We start from the raw sequence: 27237 nt of genomic DNA, 5'->3' as shown, positions 1-27237 counted from the left end.
CGACAGTTGATGACGTAAAACGCCATCAATCATGTTATCATGTAAGGCTGATTATTAAGAATTATTTTCATTAATAAAATCCAAATAAAAATTTGGAATGAATTGCTGACATTTTTAAATTCTGAATTAAGATTTTAGTGAATTAAGCTCAAATTGAATTAATTAATTCGAAACTCTGTTTTTTATTTATTGTAAAATTTTTCTAAATGTTTGATATCAAATCATTTTCAAATTGTTATAAAATCTTTGTGTTTAAAAAAAATTTTATTTATATGCGAAAATCATATTATGCCACAAACGTACATAGGACTCTAAATGTTTATAATTTTGTCACAAATGTAGAAAAGATAATCTGCATACAATAAAACATAGTTTTCTTTTAATTTAAAATGAATTTTGTGTGATACCCTTTAAATACCTTTTAAAATAACTAAATATCAATAATAGTGGTTTTACCCATCACCGAATTATTACCAAGTGCTTGATATCAAAAGATCTCCAATTGATATTAAAGGCATGTGTTTAATGGGTTCAACGTATGTCTGTAAATCATTTAATTAAAAAATATGTTTTGAAAAAGATTGCAAAATCGATTAAATATGTATTTTAAGGAAATTAAAATTTAAAATGTCTTCATGATTAGGCAATTTAACAAATATATGTAGATAAGGAGTGCGAGCGAAATAAATGAGGTAAGAATTTAAAAATAAAAAAATGAAGCAATTAATGAATTAAAGGACTAGTTTCTAATTAAATGGCATTTCCAAATGCCATCCAGATCGTATGTTAAGCTCGGCTAAACAGCCGAATCGACAACAAAGCTAAATATCCATGGCGCTAGAGTAATTCTCTGTATTTGGTGAGAGCAAAAAAAAATGAGCTGCTGAAATCTAGCCAGACTATTATTAAAGCGAGCATTCGCAGAAAAACTCCCAGAATATGCGGCCAGACATTAAACTGTAATATTACATCTTGACAACGCAATACCTGTTAAAAAATATTTACAATGAAGTGGTTGGGAAGTTTTGCCTTACCCGCTTTATAGTCCAGACCGTGTCAAGTCCGACTACTATTTGTTTCGATCGATGCAGAACGCTCTCTCTGGGATACGCGAGGAGAGTATCCGATATTTGAATAATGAATTCAATGTGTTTAAAATACTAAGTAATTGCTTAATTAGAGATACTATGAATTAGAGATACTTTTTAACTCGAATCGAACCTTTGGACCCTTTGATGTTGGTTATAAAGGAAACGAAAAACCGCTAGTTCAAGTACATAACGTAACCTAAGCTGCAAAACAACCCAACATCCATCTTGTCCCGCCTTGCAAATTTAAAAAAATATTCCTGATTTTAATCTTTAAACAGAAGAACGTAATAAGATTTTGTTATTATTTTATTATTTTTAAGTTATTTATTATTATCAAACATACGATTTTTTGGAATATTCCTGGTTACGTAGTTTTGCAAATTATGTGATGATATAATACGCCATTTATGGCGTCGAAGTTTTATAACTTATTTAAACAATTTGGCAAAAAAAAAACCCATAACTTTTGATTTAATCTATGAGTTTTATTTTCCAAAGAAATATTTTAATAACAGTTATTTAAAACTGATTTATTAATTGTGAAATACCTATTAAATCATAAATTTTATTTGAAATTTTTATGCGCATAATAAATTATTTAAGCAATACGTCTGTATTAAGTAAAATTCTTATCAATAAATTTTATATTACTCAATAAATTTTGTAAATTTATCAAATGATATAAAGTGATTAATTTGATAATCATTTTATTAACTCAATATTTTGATTGCAAAAAGAAATGAAGAATATAATGGTATATATACCTGGGGGGTAAATGGCAGAATTGGATGTAAGTATGAGCAGGTGGGTAATTTGATAAGTCATAAACATTTCTTGCCAACAATTGCTATGGAATATTTTACATAAACGATAAGCAGGGCTGAGACTTGTTATTATAATATAATTTAAAAAAAAAACAAAACATTAAACTCCAGATACATGTTTAAATAAGTTAAAACCAGAGATCGAAAATAACTCGTCCATATACCAAAAACCCAAATTGTGATTTATATTTTTGTGATAAAAATAAATCACTGAAAATAACAGTTATAAAATGATTTTTATTTAAATGGTTTGGTATGACCTTTATTCGTTTTCGTTGTTTTTTAATGTTTTAGTAACAAAAAATTTGAAACAATTAATTCAAAATCAATTTAAAATTTATTTCTTAACATTAAAGAATTCACTACGAATTAATTCATAGGCTTAATTCGTTAGTTCTTTGAACTTATTAAATTTATTCCTTTGAAAATTCATTCTTTATAGAATTAAATTATTCAAGTTTTCTTTCTAAAATTTATTGAATTTATTATTCTAAAATTTATTGAATAATTTAATTTCTTTTCAATTCAAATCTATTACAAATAAGCTAAAGACAATTTTTTCCAATTCATTTTTTAAATTATTAGAAATAAAACAAATTGAATGAAAATAACCAAATTATACTTCAAAATACAAATTTTAAATAGTTTTAGGTAAACAAAATTTATTTTTTCTTCCCAGTTGTTTTTATTAATTTTTTGGAAAACAAATTTTTTCGAATTGTTATTTTAAAATTTAAATTTTTTTTTAAATTTTAAAAAAAATTTTTTGTTTTTCCATTTTTTTTGTGAAAAAAAAAATTCGGGTTAAATAAATATTTTTTCCGATTTTGACCCATTGTAGGTCCAACTTATATACGCCGTTGCAATGGTGTTTGGAATATCTATCATTAGATATCCATATTATCTATATTAATGACTTAGTAATCCAGATATAGGTAAAAATAGGTAAAAAATCGAGGTTGTCCTGGTTTTTTCCTCATATCTCAGCCATTTGTGGACCGATTTTGCTGTCAGACATGCTTCTCGAAAGCATTTTTATTTAAACAAAATCAAAATTTTTTTTTTAATGTTTTAAAATTTTTTTTTCCAAATTGTTTTTCAATTTTTTTTAAAAAAAGTTTTTTCAAATTTTTTTTTTTAAATTTCTTTAATTAATTTTTTTGGAAAAAGAATTTATGACAAAAAAAAAATTTTTATGAAAAAAAAATTCGGGTTAAAAAATATTTTTTCCGATTTTGACCCATTGTAGGTCCAACTTACTATGGTCTTATATACGTCTTTGCAAAGGTCTTTGAAATATCTATCATTATATATCCATATTGTCTATATTAATGACTTAGTAATCCAGATATAGGTAAAAAATCGAGGTTGTCCTGGTTTTTTCCTCATATCTCAGACATTTGTGGACCGATTTTGCTGATTTTAAATAGGAAACTTCTCGAAAGCATGTCTGACAGAAGATTTGGATTCCGAAGATATCTGGGGTCTTCAGGAAATTGATTTCAACAAACAGACGGATTTTTTTTTTAAATTAAATTTAAAATGTTTTTTGTTTTTTAAATTTTTTTTTTTATTATTTAACGAAAAAAAACTTTTGGTGAAAAAAAAAATTCTGGTTAAAAAATATTTTTTCCGATTTTGACCCATTGTAGGTCCAACTTACTATGGTCTTATATACGTCTTTGCAATGGTCTTTAAAATATCGATCATTAGATATCCGTATTGTCTATGTTAATGACTTAGTAATCCAGATATAGGACAAAAATCGAGGGTGTCCTGGTTTTTTCCTTATATCTCAGTCGTTTGTGGTCCGATTTTATCAATTTTAAATAGCAACCGAGGCGGGAAAGTTGATTTCAACAGACAGACGGACATGGCTTAATCGACGCAGCTATCTATAAGGATTCAGAATATATATACATTATAGGGTCGGAGAATTATATCCTTCTCACAAAGGTGAAGGTATAAAAATAATTGGTCAAAATTGATTTTGGTTTACTGACTACAAACATGCATTAGAACGAAAATAGCAGTCCTGATGATAAGCAATGTACAGTGGTTTAATTAATAAAAGAAAAGGGTAGTAGTTATAGAATAGAATGAAAAAATCAGAGAAGGAGGAGGTGTTAAGCTTTTAAATTATGTAGTATTAAATTAAAATATAACAACATAACTGCTTTTCTATTTCTTTTTAAAATTTTTATTTTTTATTTTTTTAATAATCAAACCACTGTCTTTTAATCGTTCACTTGCGATCAAAGAATTTTTGTTTTGTTTTAAACGAAACACGAGACTTTGTAAATTCATTATTTGCTCAATACTAAGTATAATAATATTGTATATTTATCAAGCAATAAAATCAAATAAAGTACAGTAAAGTATGTCATGTAATAAAGAAGACGACGATGATGAAGTATAAGTAGGTACTTATGTGGTCATATTTATAATATACAAACTACATACTGACAAATGCATATTTGTAAGTAGACATATAAAATTTAATAAATTATTAAACAAATGAATTGATGATAAGACAACAAGAGAAAATAAAACAAGACTGTTATTTAGTTGAGTTTAATTTTAGTTTTAATTTAAGTAAACACCATCAACCAGAGATAACACGAAACATAAACAGAAATATTTAAAAAAAATATATAGACAATGTAGCAGTCACAGTCACACTCACTCACATGCTTATACTAATGTCACTTTGCATTTGAAACAAAGTCACGTGATCATAGGAAGGTTGATCTTTGATAATGAGGAATTTTTGTTAAAATATAAAATTAAGAAATCATGACAACATACAAGTGTTATACAAACACACGATCACGTTTATTGAAAAATACTTAACACATACTTATTGTAGTACTCATAATCTCTGATATTTCAATTATTAAGGGGTATTACACTTGTCATTATTATTTGACAAGATTTCTGTTACGCATATTATTTTTTATTTTCTTAATAATCATTAATAAAATAAGATGGTGTACATTTAATGAGATTGTGTAATTGAGACCATAGAATTTTTAATAATTTGTTATGATACACAAGCCGTGATTTAAAAAAATTCATTGTTCAATACAGAAAGCGCAATTGTTGCTCTTGAAAACTATGTGGCTTGCCATGTTCGGTATCATAGGCTAAAGGTTAAAGTGTACAACAAAATAGACTTCCATTCTGTGATAGCCTTCGAACGAATGTTCAGAACGGAACCACGATAAAAGACTTTTAAAAAATATAACAACCTAAGGAGTGAATCAAGAAAATCTTTGAACGAATAAATGTATTTTAAAAAAAACTCATTTATACTGTTAAATTTAAACATGTAAGATTGTTAAGTATACTTTAAGATAAAGATTTAAAACAATTTTTAGTGAAATTTTTGTTGAAAAAAAAAAAATGTTATGAAAAAATTTTAAAATTTTTTTTTTGCTAAAAACTAATTTATGGTGACAAAATTAGGATTAAATACGTCCTTGAAATGCCTTTCATTTGATATCCATATTGCCTATGTACATGACTAAGTAATTGAATTATAAGTAGGTTAAAAAATCGAGGTAATCATGGTTATTTATAACTCAGCTATTTATGGCCCAATTTTATATAACAACCGAATATACTGACGCATGTTTTTAAGTTATTTGAAGGCATCGGAATGTTGATTTCAACAGACAGACTTCGCTATCTATAATGATCCAGAATATATATACTTTGTTTGGTTGAAAATTAAAAATGTGGAAATTACAAACGGAATGACAAACTTTTTTATTTAAATTATTCCAAAACGAGATATTATTCGTTTGAAGTAAAGAATATATTCCTAAAACAATTTTTAAAATCAAATTAATTATATCTCTTAAACATTCCATTAAGGAATGAATTACGAATTAATTCATTCACCTAATTCAATTAGTTCCTTTCAGAATTCAAACATATTGAAATCATTTCATTGCGAATTCATTCTTTATATAATTAATTCCTTATTCAAAAACAGACATTAATAGCGTATCTGTATATTGTATATTTTGTAGCAATTAAACATAGTTTCCAATTAATCAAGGATATAGAGTAAAATCCTAATTTTCGAGTTTTTTATTACAAATGAGGAGCCGCAGAATTTTTTTACAAATGAATTTTTTGGTATTTTTATTTGGGTTGAAATCTTCTAGAAAAAATCAATTTCCCTAAATTTTTAAATTTTCAAAAAAGTACCTTTTGTTCTGCGGCTCCTCAAATATCAACCTGTATTCATTTATCAAACAAATTCATTTATCATTTATAAAGCAGTCTTTCAAGGTAATTTCTTTATAGAACATTTATTAAAAGATTCATTTCATTTATTAAATTGTTATCTAAATTTGCATGTGAAGCAACAACAAAATACACAACATTTTTCTGGCACTAAACAAATATTATAGCATGCTATAAATTTGTTTGTCCAATACTTTAATATTAATTAATAATGAAAGCATACTTTTAGGCATCATATTTAATACCCCAGCAGTTAAGCAAGAAATAAATGTATTGCTTACAGACAGTATTTGGGGCTGACATCAGCAAACCTATTTTTTATATTAAGTTTTTAAGGTCATGAGCCAATCAGTCCCTATAAGATATGCACGGTGTGTGTGCTGATGTTGGTGTCATAAAGTACTGCCAGATTGTACAATCTGTACAGCCTTAACATTCCGCGAATTTCTTAAAAAAGCAATAAATTTATGATGTACTTTTAAATAAAATTAAGAATTTCAGCAATTTTATTCATTATCAGGCCTGTCACAGAATTCCATTCCTATCGAAAGTGGAATTAATTCCGTATTTTGTTTCTTCAGAAAAAGTAAAACGAAAATTTCTTTCGGAATGAAACCACTTTCAGTTTTCAAAGTGGAATTGATATTTCTTTGTAATTATTTGATTTTCTAAAATTTTTAATCAATTTCTGTACCAAAAGCTTCCCTTTTGTTTTAATATAGAAACACTTTCTAATTTAAATCAGAAATATAGAATTATTAAATATTTTTGGAATTAATAAATTACACGGAATCTGAAGAACCTAAAACGAAATCGATCGGAATAAAAACTACGGAATTGAAACCATTCCGAACAAAATATGTGGCAGGCCTGTATATTTCAAATAGGTCTGCGATAAGTGTTGTCTATGAACACAGCTTTTTATACCCTCCACCACCATAAGTGGTGAATGAGGGTATATATAAGTTTGTTATATGTGAATTGCTTCATATGTTCCGTATGCTTTCAAACAGAATCAATCAAACTTTAGCTAACATGGAATCATTAAAGGAAGCAAAGAAACGAAAGAAATCTTCAAATCCTAGCAATAATTTATAATGAATGTATGTCTTAAAGTATTTGAAAATTTTTAGGCTGCCGTTTGTATTTGGAACAGGTGTGTGAACGAACACCAAACAGCTGCTGCTACTGATGATGAGAAATATAATCTTAAATGCAACTAAATGCTTTTGTGATTGTAAATCAGTGTTAAAGGCAAAGCAATAAACTCAGCCGTTAAGCAAGTAGTCAATGTAGCCCTTATAAGCTAAGCTTGTCACTAATGTTTGATCACTTGGCTGATTTCAATTTATATATTTTTGGTAATTTGACACATGTGTGCTCTTTGTAGTGCAGAAATAAGTCAATTGGTTGCTTTATACATCCCATGTAATCTAACGTGAAGACAATTGTCACTTAACTGTCTCTAAGTAACCTTTAAACGTTTATTGTACTGCACATTTTTGTGAGTAACTTAGAGACACTTAAGTGACAAATGTATTCACGCTAGATTACATGAGATGTATAAAGAAATCAATTGACTTTTCTCTGCACTACAAATAGCACATTCGTGTCAAACATTAGTGACAATTACTGTCTATAAGGGATAAATTGAATACTTGCTGAAATGCTGGGAACCAAACGTGAAATCAATTGTCACTTTAGTATATTTAAGTAATCTACAGTTTAGTTTATTATGTACTGCACTTTAGAAAGTATGTAGTTATTTTAACCACCGGAAGTAATCTACAGGAGAGTTGTCGGAGGAATGTTTCTGTACAAGCAATCGGTTATTTTAACTGATTATTTGACCTTGAAGGCTTTGTATTACTTGAATAATTAAAAAAAATAAAATACCTCTCGTACATGTTAAAATAACTAGTTATGTAGCTGATCAAGTAACCAGTTATGTAGCTAGTAATGAAACTGGTTTTGAGTCCAATGCGTTGACTATTTTGGACCAGCTATTAGACAGTCTTATTTTAATCAAAAAGGGTCAATGCTTAAGACATACACGTGTTAAAATAACTAGTCACGTAATTACTTTTGTAACAAGTTGTCACCCTAGTGTCCGTAATTTCAACAAATAGATATCTAAGGTGTAAAATACTCAGCAGATAAATTTATCTAAAAGATAACTAAACATTAATTTCAATTCAATATTTACGGGTAAAAATTACCAAATATTTTTACTTCATAAGTAACCAAGCACTGATAGATATATATTTGTTGAAATTACAGACATAAGTGATAGGTAACATCACTAGTTCGGGACAGCTGTGACGTAAAACTACAGTAAACAAGATATTTCCACTTACCATGATATGAAACAGTTACATACGATATCTGTACACAAAACTCTGTACAACCAATGGGTTTTAAAGTGCGAACAAATTGGCCATCTTGTATGGTATAAACATTAACAGTGCCGTCCTAAAAACAAATAATTAACATTAAATTTAAATTAATTAACTTGAATAAATTAATTAAATTGAACTATTCAACTATAAAATTAAATTTTATACATTATTGATTTAACTTACCAATGATCCCGATACCACCATATCTAATTCTGTGTAAATGGCTACACTAGATATGGAATCGTCATGGCCGTATAAGGTAGTCAAGGGTTTGGGTGAAAAACTATTTAGGGTATTAAATTGCATTATGGATTGTAGATTCGATTGACTGGTTAAAGCATGTACGGGAATATTGGATGAGTTGTTATTAGCACCAGCATGAGTACCCTGAATACTCCAGATAATGCAAGTGCAATCCCTAGAACCAGTCACCAAATAAGAGCCACAATTATCCAAAGCCAGACAAGTGATAATATCTGGAAAAATGGCAAAATAAACATTCTTTTATTTGTATTAAGTATTTATATAGTACTTTACCTAAATGTCTGGTTACTGAGGCCAAAGTTTTGCCTTTGTGCAAACTATAAACCCTTAGGGAATTATCCCATATGCCGCCAGCATACAACAGTTTGCCATCTGTACTAATGGCAAACATTTGAGAGTGGGGCATTTGTGAGGGATGTAAGGGGCCAAATATGCGTTTACGGTTTCTGAAAACAATAAAAAAATTTCAATATTTTTATTAAATCTCTTGATTTTTTTAACATTTACTTCATATTTGTGGTGGTGGCATCGATTTCCAGCAAGAAACCTCTATCCTTATCATAAGACATCCAAGAATTACAACCCAGTATACATGATTTGGAAATGCTTACCAGCATATCGGGACTAAGTTGTAAAAATGAACGCGGTGGTGATCTTGGTGGACTCAAATAGACAATAGGATCTTTGGGTGTGGAAATCTCGCAGTAATATTGTACAACCTTATCAAGAAAATGTGTTAAATCAGGACGTTTTAATTCGGCCCGTAAAAGTTTGATAGAGGTTTCTTCCTGAGTTAGGCGACGAGGATGAGGTTCTCGCATCAATTGTGAAGGAACTTGTCCGAAATTGTTAATCATGCCTGTTATAAATGAAATAGAAAACAGTTTTAAAGGAAAAAGTTTTTTTATTTCCAGAAAAGCTAATACCTTCAACTGCTTCTCTTTCCACAGCATTGGTGATCTTATCCAAATCCACAGCTCCCTCATAAGAACAATAATAGAAAACATTTAAGGCTTCGGCTGCTTTGGGACCTTTTTGTTTGTAGCTAAAGAAACAATTGAAAAAAATAATTAAATTTGTTTAAAATTTTAAAAATAAATCTACTGCTTGGTTTTCGCTTACCCAAATATTAAATCAATCCAATTATGTAAATTTTTGCTAACATATTCTGATTCCAAGGCTCTGCGGTGTATGGCTATAAATTCTTCAGGTGTGGTAGCCCAAGGTGGCAGTATGACATCATCCACTTTTTCCTTGGTGATTTGCAAGTGGCCCAAATCAAATCTAAACAAATAAATAAACACACAAAGTAAATAAATAAAAATGTTTTGAAAAATACATAACAATTCTTCACCTACTTGTTCATATTCTTTAAAAATTCGGGAAAATAGAAAAATTCCGGTATAAGTTCTTTGACATCATTGGGATTGTCCATTAGTAGTTTCCAGGTTTGTGGTATAGAGTGAAATTGACGATCGGCCACATCAAAACGGCCACTTTGCAACTCAATGTGCAGCGAGGTAAACGGTTCTACTCTCAAAAGATAATGCAAAACACCAGCCGAATTGGAATAGTGAGTGCCATAGTGAAATTTCGGTATGCCACCGGATGGATCTTCAAAGGAATCGTATTTAGAGCGCACTTCGGCCTCGTTTTTGGGATTTATCTAACATATTAAATTAAATTAATTAATATTTATTTTAAAATTTGAATAAAAAACTAAAATAACTTACCACTCCTATGGGTTTGCTTAAATCCCTAAAGGATTTGGGATCAGTTAAATCTAATACATCACTAGTATAGTCTGCTAAAATCCAAGGGAAGACTGGATATTGACTTAAATCATTATAAGAACGTCCTGAAAATAATGTTTGTTAATTATTACTTATAGCATATGAAAATATAATTTTATAAACACTCACCTGCTATGGTATTTAAATACATTAAATATTCAAAATTAGATATTTCACGATTCACCCATTTTTGTGTCAAACCTGAAGTTTTCAACAACTCTGCCGGTGATCTGCCAGAACCATATAAAATATTTGGCGGTTGTAGGCTTAAGATTTTTGAAAATATTTTATTGCGAGTCTGTAAGGCAATAAATTGAATAAGTAAATTAAGTATATTTCATTTCGATTAAAACAAACAAAAAAAACTCACCTTGGTGGTAAAATTCAAAAAATAACTTGTTTGATCGATTAAAAAGATTTCCAAAGCACTTCTTCTTAAATTATATTTTCTTAAATGTACCTCGCGTATTTTATTTATAGAAAATCTGTGGGAGTTTAATAGAAACATTAATTATTTGTTTAAACAATGTTTAATTAACTGATTTATTAGAAACTGAAACTGGTTTCAATTACCACCTTAATTGAATCAATTAAACGATTAATTAAAAACGAAAATCTGTTATATTTTTTTATTATCTGACATAATTTAAAAATAAATCTATTTCTGATATATGTAAAAGTGTCAAATTTGAAAAATTATTCGAATAATTTAATCGAATAAAAGTTAAAACATAATTTTAAAGAATCGTTTATTAATTTAAATATGAAATTTTAAAAATTATTTGGATAATATAATCGATTAATCTCATAAATATTTAAAATTAATTCAATAAACCATTTACAATTTTAATTTATAAAAAAATTTAAATTTGTAAATTTAAACACATTATACGAATAATTTAATCGTTGAAATATGAAATTTTAAAATAATTTCTAAATTTTAAAAATCATTTGAACAATTTAATCGATTAAACGCATTAATATATTAAATAAATTCAATGAACCATTAATTATTCTAACTTGCTTAAAAAAATTGAAAATTGAGAAATTTAAAAAATTATTCGAATAATTTAATCGATATAAAATATGGTAATTACCATAGAAAAAAACATTTATGTTTAAAATAAACTGTATTCAAATTTATATGAAAGAGTCAAATTTCAAAAATTTTTCGAATAATTTAATCGATTAATCGGTTAAATATTTAAAATAAATACCATAGAAAATACCATTTCTTATTCTAAATGTAATTTATTTCAAAGATATGTGAAGGTGTCATATTTTTAAAAATTATTCGAATAATTTAATCGAATTAAAGAATAAATATAGTTTTAAAAATAGCATTTTAAATTGTTAAACAATTTTCAAATTTTAAAACAATTTTAAAAATTATTCGAATAATTTATTCGATTATCCCAAAAATATTTTAAATAAATTCAATGAAATTACCATTACTAAACTAATTAATCTAAAAAATATGTAAAGATGTAAAACTTTAAAAATTATTCTAATAATTTGATCGATTAATCGGTTAAATATTTTAAGCAAATTCCTTATTAAAAAAACATTTATTATTCTAAAACATAATTTACTAAAAAATGTGTAAAATTGTTAATATTTAAAAAGTATTCGAATAATTTAATCGATTAATCCATTATACCATAGTAAAAAGCCTTTCTTATTCTAAATAAAATTTACTTCAAAAATATGTGGAGGTGTCATGTTTTAAAATTATTCGATAAAATAAAATTTTTAAAATCGCTTATTAATCTTTTACATCTACAATTTTAAAAGAATTTTCAAATTTAAAAAATTGTTAAAATACTTTAATCGATTATCGCATAAATATTTTAAATTAACTTAATGGAATAAAGCATTTATTATTCTAATTTAGTTCAAAAATATGTAAAGATGTAAAATTTTCGAAATTTTTCGAATAATTTAATCGATTAATCGGTTGTCATATTTTGAAAATTATTCGAAAAATTTAATCGAATAAAAAATAAAATATTCCTTATTAAAAAAACATTTATTATTCGAAAACAATTCGAATTTACTAAAGAATATGTAAAAGTGTTAATATTTTAAAAGTATTCGAATAATTTAATCGATTAATTGGTTAAATACAAAGAAAGTATTTTTTACTTTGGTGTTAAATTTTAAAAATTATTCGAATAAATACTTTAAATTAATTAAATATGATCTGATCACCATTTATTATTCAAATTTACTTTAAAATATGTAAAAATGTGTTACTTTAATAACTATTCGAATAATTTAATCGATTGATCGGTTAAATATTTTAAGAAAATTCTTTAGAATAGAACTTTTATTATTCGAGATCCTAGTTTACTTAAAAAATATGTAAAAGTGTTACTATTTATAAAATATTCGAATAATTTAATCGATTAATCGCTTAAATATTTTAAGTAAATTCCATAAAAAATAAGAATTTATTATTCTAAATGAATTTTATTTCAAAAATATGTAATATTTCAAATTCAAACAATTATTCGAATAATTTAATCGATTAATCGAATATAAATTAAAAGATAATTTTGAATTAACTCTAATTAATGATATACAATTTTTAAATAATTTTAAAATTTAAAAAAATATTCGAATAATTTATTCGATTAATCTCTGACCTGATCATCAGTCATTTAAGAAAAGCTTCCCAGATGTAAATCTAATATTTAATATAGTTTTTTGATATTTTTAAATAATTTCAATATTTAAAAAAATATTCGATTAATCGCTGTTCAACAGCTGTGTAAAGTGATGGTTAATTTAATAATTAATATGGTTTTGTTTTACATTGAACTCAAAATAGAGCTCATTTAGTGTAATTTCCTTCGAAATTTCAATTAAAAAAGGAATTGATGTTTTCATAATTGATATCCAGTCCATTATTCTTTGATTCTATTCCAAAAATCTTACCTAAAATCATGTTTTGAACCATCTTCAGCTGGTGGACTTAAGTCAATAAATGTAAATAACGTTTGATTAACTTCAATGCGACCCTTAACCTTGGTCATTAGTGTTATCAGTTCGCATTCTTGCGATATAACTAATTTCTCTAAAGTATTGTCTTGTTGCGATTGTTGTTCTATTGTCATACGTAAGTCTTCTTCCAGTTGCGAATTTTCATCGTTGGCCAGAAAATCGCGTACAACCACATTTTTAATTGTGGAATCGAATTCGGAAATTTCTCTGTTAAAAAATAAGTTTAAAATTTAATATTAAGGACTGTAGGGCGAGAGAGAGATAGAGAGAGAGGGAGATCTTACTTGGCATCATAATGATTTGTTGCATTGTCTCGCAACTTTGAGGCATTGTCATGTTTATTGGGATATAATTGGGGCTCCAGTTTTAATCTCATTCGAGCTACATTTTCATGATTTGATAATGTCCAATATTCGTCCATAACATCACTGCAAAGAAAAGTAAACAAAATTGTAATGTTTTATTGAAATTTTGAGGGAAGAATTAAGGGGTATTTTGATATATAAAAAAATTATGGTTTTAAACTCGAAACATGTGATATTTCATGTCAATCCAAATAGCCTGTAAGAAATGGCAGATTTATTTCCAAAATGTTTTGATTCTGCTACATCGTGGAACTGGCTGTTAATTTAACTATATCTATATATGCCTATAGTAGCGAATATTCAATAATTTAATCGAAAAAAATTTATTATTCTAAAACCTAATTTACTAAAAAATATGTAAAATTGTTAATAAAAGTATTCGAATAATTTAATCGATTAATCGGTACAATATTTAACGTAAAAACCATAGAAACAAGCATTTCTTATTCTAAATTAAATTTACTTCAAAAATATGTAGAGTTGTCATACTTTAAAAATGATTCGAATAATTTAATCGTTTAAAAATTTGAATATATGCCAAAGAAAAAATCATTTCTTATTCTAAATGAAATTTACTTCGAACATTTTTGGAGGTGTCGTCATATTTTAAAAATTATCCGAATAATTTAATGGAATAAACGATAAAATATAATTTTGAAACATAGCTAATTAATCATTTACATATAAAATTTTAAAACAATTTCTAAATTTTAAAAATGATTCGAATTATTTAATCGATTTTCGCATAAATATTTTAAATTAATTATTCTAATTTAGTTCAAAAATATGTAAAGATGTACAATTTTAAAAATTATTCGAATAATTTAATCGATTAATCGGATAAATATTTTAAGCAAATTTCACAGTAAATAAACATTTGTTATTCTAAACCCGAATTTACTAAAAAAATATATATGTATGTCTTAATATTAAATTATTATCTCAAATACTTATCAAGCTTCAAAGGACCACAATTTGTTAGTTCCTTAACGGACAACCAGTTATAATGATTATAATTCCCAACTTTTACCCCGGTATCAATAGTTTGTCTCCTTATCCACAGTAAAATATTTATTTTTATTAAAGGTTTAGAAAACAAATCAACCTAGACAATTTTTTCTGAGTTTAAAAAATGTAAATGAGTTTAGAATTCAATAATACTTTGTGTATAAACTTAGAATTTATTAATTCAATTTAATTCACTAAAATCACAACAATTCATTCCCATTACACAAATTCTTCAGCTTCATTCAAAGGTTTTTATTTTAATAGAATTCATTCATTGTTGAATTAATTATTCAAATCTAAGACAAATTGTAATGGATTTGAATTTAATACAAATTGAATGATTCATTAAGGAATTAAAGCTATACAAAATGGATTTTTAAAGGAGATAATTTTTCTAAAGACTGAATTCTTAAAGGAATGAATGCAACACTTGAAAAACCAAGGAATTAAGCCTATAGATTAATTCCCGATTGCTGGTTCACACACATCAAGTTTACTTGCGCATGTCATGAATTTGTAGAAGAGCGAGGAGAGGAAATTATAAATATTTTCCTATTTTTCTTCCTCTCTCTTCTATAAACACAAGATTTGCTCAAGTAAACTTGACGTATGAATGATTTAATTGAATTATTAATATATTAAATTTGATTTTAACTTAAGAAGACATAAGGTCTTTCCTTACATTTGTCTAGCTTTTCTCATTAATTTACATACCAAATAATTAACACAACTTTTGTTTTTTTTTTCAATAATATTTTTTTTTATTTAACAAAGTTATCAAAGTCTTGGTCATTTAAAAGTGATGAAAGTTGAAATTTTGTACAACGACGACAATGATTGTAGAAAATGTTATTTACAAATGAATTTCGCTTACGCTATTGCAATTGTATGCCAGCACCTTGACAACAGTTATGGGTTAATTTAACCCATAGACAATAACGGAAAAGAGACAGATTTTTTTAAGACTTAGCAGGAAAAGGGATAGAGAAAACAAAGTAAAGATAAACAATTAGCTAAGAATTAAGGCAAATTGGCAGAAAGGTACTGATGTAATCTCGCAAGAGTATTAAAATTAATTGTTAGACATCACTGCTGTTGGCTTAATGGTTGATGGATGGGGAAATTAGGCAACAATGGGAGCGGCAAAGGTTTTGGCTACAACGGGAGCTGGGGCAGCAACGACGGGAGCAGCAGCTACGGGCAATTCCTTGGAGACAACAGCGTTGAAACCGCTGATATCGTCAGCGTAGTAGTTGACAATACGACGGGAACCATCGGCTTCAATGAGGGAGTATGAGCCACGGACTACATCACCATCACGGGTTTCTTCTTGGGTCTTGGAGTCACCGGTCAAAGCATCTTGAACATTGTAGGCGTATCTGTATTGAGGATGAGCATCAACAATTTCGGGTTCTACGAAAGCAGCCTTGGCTACGACGGGAGCAGCAACGGGGGCGGCAAAGGTCTTAGCGAAAACTGGAGCTGGGGCAGCAGCTACAACTGGGGCTGGGGCAGCCAAAGGAGCAGCGAAAGTCTTGGCTACGAAAGGAGCAGCAGCATAAGTCTTAGCAACAGGGGCGGCAACATAGGGAGCTGGAGCAGCAGAGTAGATGGGAGCTGGGGCGGCGAAAGCTGGAGCAGCTGCGAAGGTCTTACCTACAAAGGGGGTAGAGTAGGCAGCTGGGGCAGCGTAGGCAGCATAGGGAGCAGCAGCATAAGGATGAGCTACATAGGGAGAAGCGGCGAAAGGAGCAGCAGCATAAGGAGAGGCAGCATAGGCGAAAGGTGCTTGGGCAACGGGAGCCAAACCGGCATTGGCAGAAAGAGCCAAGGTGGACATAACAGCAGCAGCCTAAAATAAAACATTGTAAATAAATTAATCCACTGTTTAAAAGCCAAGTTAAACAAAAATTCGTAAAATTTCACTGTTGACTTTAAGCCTTAATAATCCATATGACTTTTTAAGTCAAATACTGGAAAAGTTTTTCAGCTGTAATTCCACGAAATTTTATTTGAGCAGTTTTTTTTTTTTTTTGCAAATTTGCACTACTTACGGTGAAGGATTTCATTGTGAGCTTGGGATGAATTATTTTGTTAAACACTGTCGGTTGTTTAAAATTGAACTGACATATCGTTATCAAAATCGTTTGGCTTTTTATATTAAACTCTTCTTCACACGTGAAGGGAAAACAAAATTAACTGAATTAATAATATTCGACATACAAAATGAAATCAAAACTAAAATACCAACAAATAATTTAAATTTGCTTTTTTTTCTTTTTAGTTAATATGTACGCATTCAAATGACTAACGAATTCTTTCAGCGTCTCTCATTGGCCATCGCCCATGGCCCTCAAAATAACAACAAATTTTTTAAAAAAGGTTTTATACTTTTTAAATTTATTTTTGTTGTTAATAGATTTTTGTGGCAATGCAGTTTAAATATTTAATTTTATTTGTATGTTTTGATTAATTTGTATCGGACTTTTTTGAATTATTTCTGTAAATCAATAATCAATTGCGTTGTCCAAGCTTAAAGAATCGGTTGATGCGTTTAGAGTGGAAAAAGTACTTTATAAATTGGTCTCTGAAAGGATTTGAAAGACCATAAAGCTGTTTACCTTCACTATTTGTTTCAACTTGTTTTTCTTAATATATTAGTCGTATTAAATACAAAGAGCTGAAGCCAGAAAACCTGGCAAAAAGGCAAAAATTTATTTAAAAAATAAGTATGCAGCTCGATAGACAACAATAATATTGTGAATTTTCAAGACTTTAAGTTGAGATTTAGTAGTTTTGAAACGTGAAGGAAAAGTGAAGTGAGGAAAAGAGAAAAGTGAAGAAAATTTAAAGCGTTTTATTGCTTTTTTTAAAGGTTTATATGATATTTTTATGACTAAACAAATAGAGGTTTTACATTGTTTATCTGAATGTCTTGACCAACAGCTATTTTCAATATTTTAAGAACAACAAAGCTGGAACGATTCGAACCAAAATTAAAAAAAAAATTCACACTTTTTTACCAAAAAAAAACAAGTAAGAGACCTGTAATCGGCTGTGCCGAATCTTATATACCCTTCACCAAATTATACTTCAAAATAAAAATTTTAAATATTTTTAGGTAAACAATTTTTGTTTCCAAAGTTTTTTCATTTTTTGGAAAAAAAAAATTTTCGAATTGTTTTTTTTTTAAATTTAAAAATTTTTTTCTTTTAATTTAAATTTTTTTTTTTAATATTTAGCAAAAAAAAAAATGTTTGGTGAAAAAAATTCCGATTTTGACCCATTGTAGGTCCAACTTATGGTCTTATATACGTCGTTGCAAAGGTCTTTGAAATATCTATCATTATATATCCATATTGTCTATATTAATGACTTAGTAATCCAGATATATGTAGGTCAAAAATCGAGGTTGTCTTGGTTTTTTCCTTATATCTCAGCCATTTTGAACCGATTTTCTCGATTTTAAGTAGCAACCGAGACGGAAGAATTCCGGAGATATTGATGTATGAATCGTGTATGTAAGTTATTTGGGGGCTTCGGAAAGTTGATTTCAACAGACAGGCGGACATGGCTTAATCGACTCCGCTATCTACACGCAGAGATAAAACATGATTGTGGTAACCATAAACTAAGAGCAACATATTATGATCAGATTTTTGCTTGTAGTCCAAAACATATTATGATCATAATTAGTATCATAAAATATCATAATATGTTCTGAAATAATCAAATTATGATAAAAATCAATCATAATATGTTTTGAAATAATCATATTATGATATAAATCAATCATAATATGACCCAAAGTCATCATATTTATGACCCAATTAAATCATATTATGATACAATTAAATCATATTATGATCCAAAATAATCATATTATTATTAAAATTAATTTTTGGAAATACAAAATTTTAATAGGTTTTAGTTTTAAAGTACTAAATTCACAATTGAAATATTATTGATTAAATCAAATTTATTGTTATTCGCTCTAGGAAAGTTAAACATAATATACAAATAAAACTATAGAGCGAATGGGAATTACAGACACTCAAAATTTACTTGTAAAAATAACATAGCTTAGACAAACACCAACACTCAGAAATGGTGGGAAAATAAACAATTAAAAGCAAACATATTTTGTTTGCATGTTAAACATGTTATGACTACATTTATTATTATTTAGTTGTTGTAAACATATTCTGTTAACATTTTAAACATATTATGACTACGAGTATATAAACTTAACATTTAATGGTTGTACATAAAAATTATCATTATTTAGTTGTTCGAAAATCATATTCATATTTATAATTTCGATGAAAATATAAACGTTTACAGTAACTATAATATTGTTGAAATTAAATTAAAACAATAATTATATGTTTACGACAACAATATATTGTTACAGAGAACATAGTATAGTTGTCGTAACCATGTCCAACCATGTTTTTTCTCTGCGTGTATATCTACAACAGGAATGACGAACCTATATATACCCTTCTCACGAATGTGAAGTGTGTAAAAACATAGGATTTTTAAAGGTGAAAGTAGCAAATGTACAAAACTGTTATATACCGCAATAAAATTTGAAATCACTATTTTCAGGAACAAGAAAAAAATTAACGTTTTTTCTATTGTTTGAAGCACAACTACAATTTGTTTAAATTGTATTAGGACATAATGACTTAATAGCAGACCGTTTGAATCCCCCAAATATATCGACTATTATAACAATATGAGATGTATGTCTGATTTTCTGAAAGCCTCATATGGGGGCTAGGTTTCGATCTCCATAAAATTTGGTAAAATGATTAACATTCATATAAAACTCGTTTTTTAGTCAATTATGAACGTTAAACTGATTTTCATAAGGGGTCTTATATGGAACCTAAGGGCAATTATGGACCGATCTTCATAAAATTTGATTAGATAAGATAAGATTTATATAAAACACCTTCATGTCGAATTTCATCACGATGCTATTGTTTTTAAATTAATTGTGAATGTTAAAGTGAATTTATGAAATGGACTTAATATGGGGACTAGGGAAATGTGGTTCTATTTTTACTAAACTTTACAGCATGTTTGACACAAAACTAGGGTTCCTAATTTCCCGGACTTTTTTCTTTCCCGGTAGGAAATTAAAAAATCGTTTCATTCCCGGGAATTCCCGGGAATTATTTAAAACTAATGGTGTTTTCTTTTCTGACACAAAATGTTGCCTATTTATTTTGTACCATTTATTAAATGTTACCCATACCCTCATAATATGTTGCATTTTTAACGATCACAATAGAACAAAAATAATTACCATTTATGCACTTTTCTTTTATGTAGCATCTAAATATTATAAAACTATACTTTTTGCTTACATAAAAAGTGGTGCATTTCTAACCCTTTGATAAAATTGAGGGTGAAATATGTTGCATATATTCAGGGTTTTAGGGTAACATTGTTAGAAAAGAACACGACCAAACTACATTTTTTTCAGAAAAGAACACAATGAAGGGTAAAAGGCAGAATAAATGCATCATTTATGCCAGAAAAGAAAACACCATAAATTAAACCAAAAACCAGAAAAAATTTTCGGATAAATTGACTTATAATTTTACCAGGGTTTTAAAAGAAGTATAAAATAACTGGTTGTTGGTCCAGCCTTTATAAGGTTTTCTAATTTAATAGTGGCATTTGATCGGTATTGTCGCAGTCGTAGTTTTAATCAGTATAAAATCAATAAATTATTTGTTTAATTAAACAACTTAAGAATTTCGACCATATTAAATCTATAAAATATGCGTAGTTAGAAACATTTTTCATATCTGATTGTAGATAAACAAATTTGAACCACTATTATTGTTATTATATTCTCTAAATATAAAGAATAATCATTGAATATCCCTAAAAGTTGTAATGTTAGGCGTCTTAATAATTCGTTTAAAAGCATAACCAATACGCTATGCATTTTTACGCTACGTATTTTTACGCTACGCATTTTTACTGGAATTCATGTTGAAAGCAAGTGTAATTCAAGCCTTAAATTATAGTCAAGCAATTGAATTACAGTTGCATTACTCTTTATTTCAGTAAAAAGGAGACATAAATTCAAGCCATATGTTTTTTGTTTGAAAAATAAATAAATTTTCAAATATTTTTCATGTTTAAAATATAATTATCAAGTCCAATTCCAACAAAATGTTCAAGTGCTTGAATTTTTGGGGCTTTGGTGCTTACTAGGTAAGCTTTAAATTTTATTCATTCATAATAACCAAATTTTTCTGCTGTGGCTTGAGTTGTGTGAAAAAAATTCGGTTATTTCAACAGTAATATTTCTTTGCCAACTGACTATCTTTTGCTATGATCGAAAAAATCGATGGATATAATAGAATAATTTAATTAGCAACAAATTTGGTCATCGAAACGTATCTGAATATTGTAACTTTTAGAAGAAAACTTATGAAGAAATTCCCGAAAATTCCCGACAAACATTTCCCGAAAATTAACAAAAATATATTCCCGGGAATTCCCGGGAAATTTTTCCCGCGTAGGAACCCTACACAAAACTGATTCTTGTTAAATTTTATCATGATTTTTGCATAATTAATATTTTAATGAGTATATCAGTGCAATTCCAAGGTGAATTTGTAGGGGGGCTAGGCGAAATCATTGGCAAAAAATTATACACCGATTAATGGAATAATTTTTATTGGAATTTATTTGAGTATTCCTTTAATCGACAAATTTACAAGAAAGCTGAAAGAAGAACGATTACTCAAATAAATGTTATATTCGAGCTTTCCTTTTATTTTAGTTTATACTTGAATATAAAATGTTATTCATTGAAAAAATGTATTTCACCGAATATATGAATCATTTATATTACAGTATTTATGAACGTTGAGAAAATCATCGATTAATAGAATATTTCTAAATTTTTAAATTAAATGATGAGCAATTCATTCGAATTTTTTTTCACTAATTAATCGAATAAATTTTATTTGAATTTATTCATTAATTTAACAAATACACGAAGAAATATTTTATTTATACGAAAAAATTAGTTTTCATTCACCGATTAATCGAATAATTTTTATTCGAATTTAATTTAAATTCATAAAAAACAACGAATTAATTTTTATTTTGATTATAAATGATAATTCTTTCTAAAAATATATTTTCCTCGATTAATCGAATGAAAACGTTGAATAATTCATTAAAAATATATATTTTTCACCAATTAGTCGAATAAATTTTATTTGACTTTATTCGTTAATTTGACAAATACTCGCAGTAATATTTTATTCATACGAAAAAAATTGTTTTCATTCAACGATTAATCGAATAATTTTTATTCGAATTTAATTTAAATTGATTAAACTTATTATTCGATTTAATAATTAATTTGATATTAAATGTTAATTCTTTCTAAAAATATATTTTCCTCGATTAATCGAATAAAAACGTTGAATAATTCATTAAAAAAATATAGATTTTTCAACGATTAATCGAAAGAATTAGTTTTCATTTACCGATTAATCGAATCATTTTTATTCGAATTTAATTTAAATTGATAAAACTCAACGATTATTCGAATTAATCATAATTCTTTTTAAAAAGATATTTTCCTGGATTAATCGAATAAAACCGCTGAATAATTCATTAAAAAATATATATTTTTCATCGATTAATCGAATAAATTTTATACAAGAGTTCGATTATTCGATAAATAATGTACGTATACAAGATTTATACAGCAATATATCCGCTATAGTCCCAGACAATTAATTGGCCCACAAATGGCTAGAAGCACAAAACCACTACTACCTCGATTTCGGCACAGCCTAATACAGCGCCTTTACTTGTTTTCTACGGAATCGTTTTTGCTGATTTTCAATATTTAATAAATTGGGACATTGATTAAGTTGTCAATGTTATGTGCATTTTGTAGGTTTTATCTCAAATCAACCTCAAATTGATTTCAAATTTGAAACTGCAACCTCTGTCTAGGTTTGAGAATCGTGTTTGAAATTGATGCAAAACAGTTAAGATGGCTTCAATTTGATTTCTTAACATTAAACTCAGCTGGGATCTCATAGTATCCAGCAAATAAAAAATCAGACTTTTAAAATGAATTCAAGCATACTTCTGAAACATAATTCAAATCTAAACAAAGGTTTGAGTTTAAAATTTTAAGGTTGATACTCATTTATCAACTTTTGCAAGATCGTTCTTTAAAAAAATAAAAATTCCAATCAAAATTATTAGCAAAACTTCAAAGTAACTTTGTAGTAAGCTCTCTAATTAACTTTCTAGCTTAAATATCTAAAATAATTAACACAATATAGATTTTTTTTCAATAATATTTTTTTTTATTTAACAAAGTTATCAAAGTCTTGGTCATTTAAAAGTGATGAAAGTTGAAATTTTGTACAACGACGACAATGATTGTAGAAAATGTTATTTACAAATGAATTTCGCTTACGCTATTGCAATTGTATGCCAGCACCTTGACAACAGTTATGGGTTAATTTAACCCATAGACAATAACAGAAAAGAGACAGCTTTTTTTTAAGACTTAGCAGGAAAGGGAATAGAGAAAAACAATTAGCTAAGAATTAAGGCAAATTGGCAGAAAGGTACTGATGTAATCTCGCAAGAGTATTAAAATTAGATGTTAGACATCACTGCTGTTGGCTTAATGGTCGATGGGGGGGGGGAACTTAGGCAACAATGGGAGCGGCAAAGGTTTTGGCGACAACGGGAGCTGGGGCAGCTACGACGGGAGCAGCAGCTACGGGCAATTCCTTGGAGACAACAGCGTTGAAACCGCTGATATCGTCAGCGTAGTAGTTGACAATACGACGGGAACCATCGGCTTCAATGAGGGAGTATGAGCCACGGACTACATCACCATCACGGGTTTCTTCTTGGGTCTTGGAGTCACCGGTCAAAGCATCTTGAACATTGTAGGCGTATCTGTATTGAGGATGAGCATCAACAATTTCGGGTTCAACGAAAGCAGCCTTGGCTACAACGGGAGCAGCTACGGCAGCAACGGGGGCGGCCAAAGGAGCAGCAACAGTCTTAGCGAAAACTGGAGCTGGGGCAGCAGCTACAACTTGAGCTGGGGCGGCGAAAGTCTTGGCTACGAAAGGAGCAGCAGCATAAGTCTTAGCAACAGGGGCGGCTACATAGGGAGCTGGAGCAGCAGAGTAGATGGGTGCTGGGGCAGCGAAAGCTGGAGCAGCAGCGAAGGTCTTGCCTACAAAGGGAGTAGAGTAGGCAGCTGGGGCAGCGTATGCAGCATAGGGAGCGGCAGCATAAGGATGAGCTACATAGGGTGAAGCGCCGAAAGGAGCAGCAGCATAGGGAGCAGCAGCATAAGGAGAAGCAGCATATGCGAAAGGTGCTGAGGCAACGGGAGCCAAACCGGCATTGGCAGAGAGAGCCAAAGTGGACATAACAGCAGCAGCCTAAAATAAAACATTGTAAACAAATTAATCCATTGTTTAAGGTTTAAGTTAAACAAAATCCGTAAAATTTCACTGTTGACTTTTAGCCTTGATAGTCCAAATGACCTTTTAAGTCAAATGCTGGAAAAGGTCTTCAGCTGATATTCCACAAAATTTTATTTGAAAATTTGCACTACTTACGGTGAAGGATTTCATTGTGAGCTTGGGATGAATTATTTTGTTAAACACTGTCGGTTGTTTAAAATTGAACTGACATATCGTTACCAAAATCGTTTGGCTTTTTATATTAAACTCTTCTTCACTAGCGTAGGGAAATCAAAACTAAACGAAATATAATATTCAAAATAAAATCGAAAGAAAAAACAACAAAAACAAATGACAAACGAATTCTAGCTTCGTCTCTGCATTGTCCACTTTGTCTATGGCCCTCAAAATAACAAACATTATTTTTTTTTTTTTTTAAAAAAGGTTTAATGTTTTTCAATTGTTATTGTTAATAGTTTTTTCGCTGCAGTACTCAATTTGTTTTTGTTAAATTGTTTAATTTTGGTAAAGTGTATTTTAGTTTAAATTTATTTTAATTTTTTTTTTGTATTTGAAATTTTTGAAGGTAATAAGAAAAAAAAAAAAACAAAGCAAATATTCTGGTTAAAAATTCTTTGCACGTAAATTTGTTAAAACTATATTAAATATATTAAATGTACGAAACTACCTACCACCACTGCTTACTAGACTATTACTACAAATATTTCTTTTTATGGTCAAATTAGCACTCGTTTTCATTTTGTAGTCAGTGGCTGTGTAGTTTGGTCACATTAGTACTCGTACAAAGTATTTACTCCCCCACTCTACAAATTGTTTAAGTTTTTTTTTATCTACAGCTTAATTTTATTTTTAAACGAAAGTGAAGAAGTCTGCCAAAAATTACAATTCAAAACTCATCGTTTAACACTTGTTAAAGTTACATTTACTTTGTGCAGCCTTGGTCATATAAATAGTACTTGTTTTTATGTTAAGCTTTAGAAAGGTTTTTCACCATTTCGTATGACACAATGGACATTTCTCATGAACGATATGACCCCACCAGACTTTTTCTTAAGAGGTTTTCTAAAGACGCAGGTCTATGTCAAAATCGAATAAAGTCAACATAAACTAGGCCATCCCCCCAATTCAATCGGACCTATGCATCAGAGTCATTTGGTGTCATTGGACCTCTCTGATCTGTGCCACAGTGGGAGAACTAAAAAAGTGGAAATAAATAAATCTGTAATTTCTAAACGGATAGTCTGTCCTATTTTAATACAATTTCCCATGGCCCCTTGTTTTTTAAAGTCCAAATTCAAAACTTAAACTGGGAATCTTATATCCCCTTCAATCTGCCGAATCTTATATACCCTTCACCAAATTATACTTCCAAATAAATATTTTTCCGTAAACAAAGTTTATTATTTTTTTAATTATTTGGAAATTTTTATACCCTTCACCTTCGTGAGAAGGGTATATATAAGTTTGTCATTCCGTTTGTAATTTCTACATTTTTCATTTCCGACCCTATAAAGTATATATATTCTGGATCCTTATAGATAGCGGAGTCGATTAAGCCATGTCCGTCTGTCTGTCTGTCTGTTGAAATCAGTTTTCTGAAGACCCCAGATATCTTCGGGATCCAAATCTTCAATAATTCTGTCAGACATGCTTTCGAGAATTTTGCTATTTAAAATCAGCAAAATCGGTCCACAAATGGCTGAGATATGAGGAAAAAACCAAGACAACCTCGATTTTTGACCTATTTTTTTACCTATATCTGGATTACTAAGACATTAATATAGACAATATGGATATCTAATGATAGATATTTCAAAGACATAAGACCATAGAAAGTTGGACCTACAATGGGTCAAAATCGGGAATTTAAAAAAAAAAAATTTTAAAATTTAAAAAAAAAAAATTTTTTAAATTTAAAAAAAAAAAATTTAAATTTAAAAAAAAAAAATTTTTAAATTTAAAAAAAAAAAATTTAAATAACAAACAAAAAAAATTTTTTTTTTCCAAAATATTCAAAAAACAACTGTAAAAAAAATTAAATTTTGTTTACCTAAAAATATTTAAAATTTTGAAGTATAATTTGGTGAAGGGTATTTAAGATTCGGCACAGCCGAATATAGCACTATTACTTGTTTTTTTATCGAATTTTTATTTTAAAGTTTTTTTTAAATAAAATTTTTTTTTTTTTTAAAAAAAATTCGGGTTAAAAATATTTTTTTTCCGATTTTGACCCATTGTAGGTCCAACTTACTATGGTCTTATATACGTCGTTGCAAAGGTCTTTGAAATATCTATCATTAGATATCCATATTGTCTATATTAATGTCTTAGTAATCCAGATATAGGTAACAAATAGGTAAAAAATCGAGCTTGTCCTGTTTTTTTCCTCATATCTCAGCCATTTGTGGAACGATTTTGCTGATTTTAAATAGGAAACTTCTCGAAATCAAATCTGGCAGAATTATTGAAGATTTGGATTCCGAAGATATCTCGGGTCTTCAGAAAATTGATTTCAACAGACACACGGACAGACATGGCTTAATCGAATCCGCTATCTATAGGGTCGGAAATGAAAAATGATTAAGGGTATATAAATATACCCTTCTCACGAAGGTGAAGGGTATAAAAAGGTGGCAAAAGACGGGAAATTGGGTACCATTCGAATTGAAGCCGAGAGACTTTGAAATAAGATTTTGTGTGTCTTAAATG

General features: G+C 28.4%; 2 protein-coding genes across 4 annotated transcripts in view; both read right to left on the bottom strand.

Moving 5' to 3' along the window:
- Nucleotides 1–27237, bottom strand: part of LOC135954338 (neurobeachin-like protein 1) — a 167093-nt gene that overhangs the window by 30766 nt on the left and 109090 nt on the right. For all 3 annotated transcript variants that reach the window (XM_065504478.1, XM_065504477.1, XM_065504476.1), the window contains 12 exons: nucleotides 13919–14062; nucleotides 13569–13841; nucleotides 10999–11113; nucleotides 10758–10926; nucleotides 10569–10693; nucleotides 10194–10501; nucleotides 9958–10119; nucleotides 9762–9880; nucleotides 9343–9694; nucleotides 9109–9281; nucleotides 8755–9047; nucleotides 8530–8644 (listed from right to left, as the gene is read on the bottom strand). In XM_065504478.1, the coding sequence (XP_065360550.1) occupies nucleotides 8530–8644; nucleotides 8755–9047; nucleotides 9109–9281; nucleotides 9343–9694; nucleotides 9762–9880; nucleotides 9958–10119; nucleotides 10194–10501; nucleotides 10569–10693; nucleotides 10758–10926; nucleotides 10999–11113; nucleotides 13569–13841; nucleotides 13919–14062 (2348 nt within the window). The remainder of the gene's footprint in view (nucleotides 1–8529; nucleotides 8645–8754; nucleotides 9048–9108; nucleotides 9282–9342; nucleotides 9695–9761; nucleotides 9881–9957; nucleotides 10120–10193; nucleotides 10502–10568; nucleotides 10694–10757; nucleotides 10927–10998; nucleotides 11114–13568; nucleotides 13842–13918; nucleotides 14063–27237) is intronic.
- Nucleotides 15739–24678, bottom strand: Cpr64Ad (Cuticular protein 64Ad). Its single transcript, XM_065503702.1, is given in 3 exon segments — nucleotides 15739–16859; nucleotides 23731–24483; nucleotides 24664–24678. Coding segments are annotated over 3 exon segments (1497 nt in total). The 3' UTR covers nucleotides 15739–16130.

Source organism: Calliphora vicina, chromosome 3 (assembly GCF_958450345.1).
Source record: "Calliphora vicina chromosome 3, idCalVici1.1, whole genome shotgun sequence".
In the NCBI taxonomy this organism is placed as follows: Eukaryota; Metazoa; Arthropoda; class Insecta; order Diptera; family Calliphoridae; genus Calliphora; species Calliphora vicina.
Note: the sequence above shows the minus strand (reverse complement) of the source record. Positions and strands in the feature narration are given on the sequence as shown.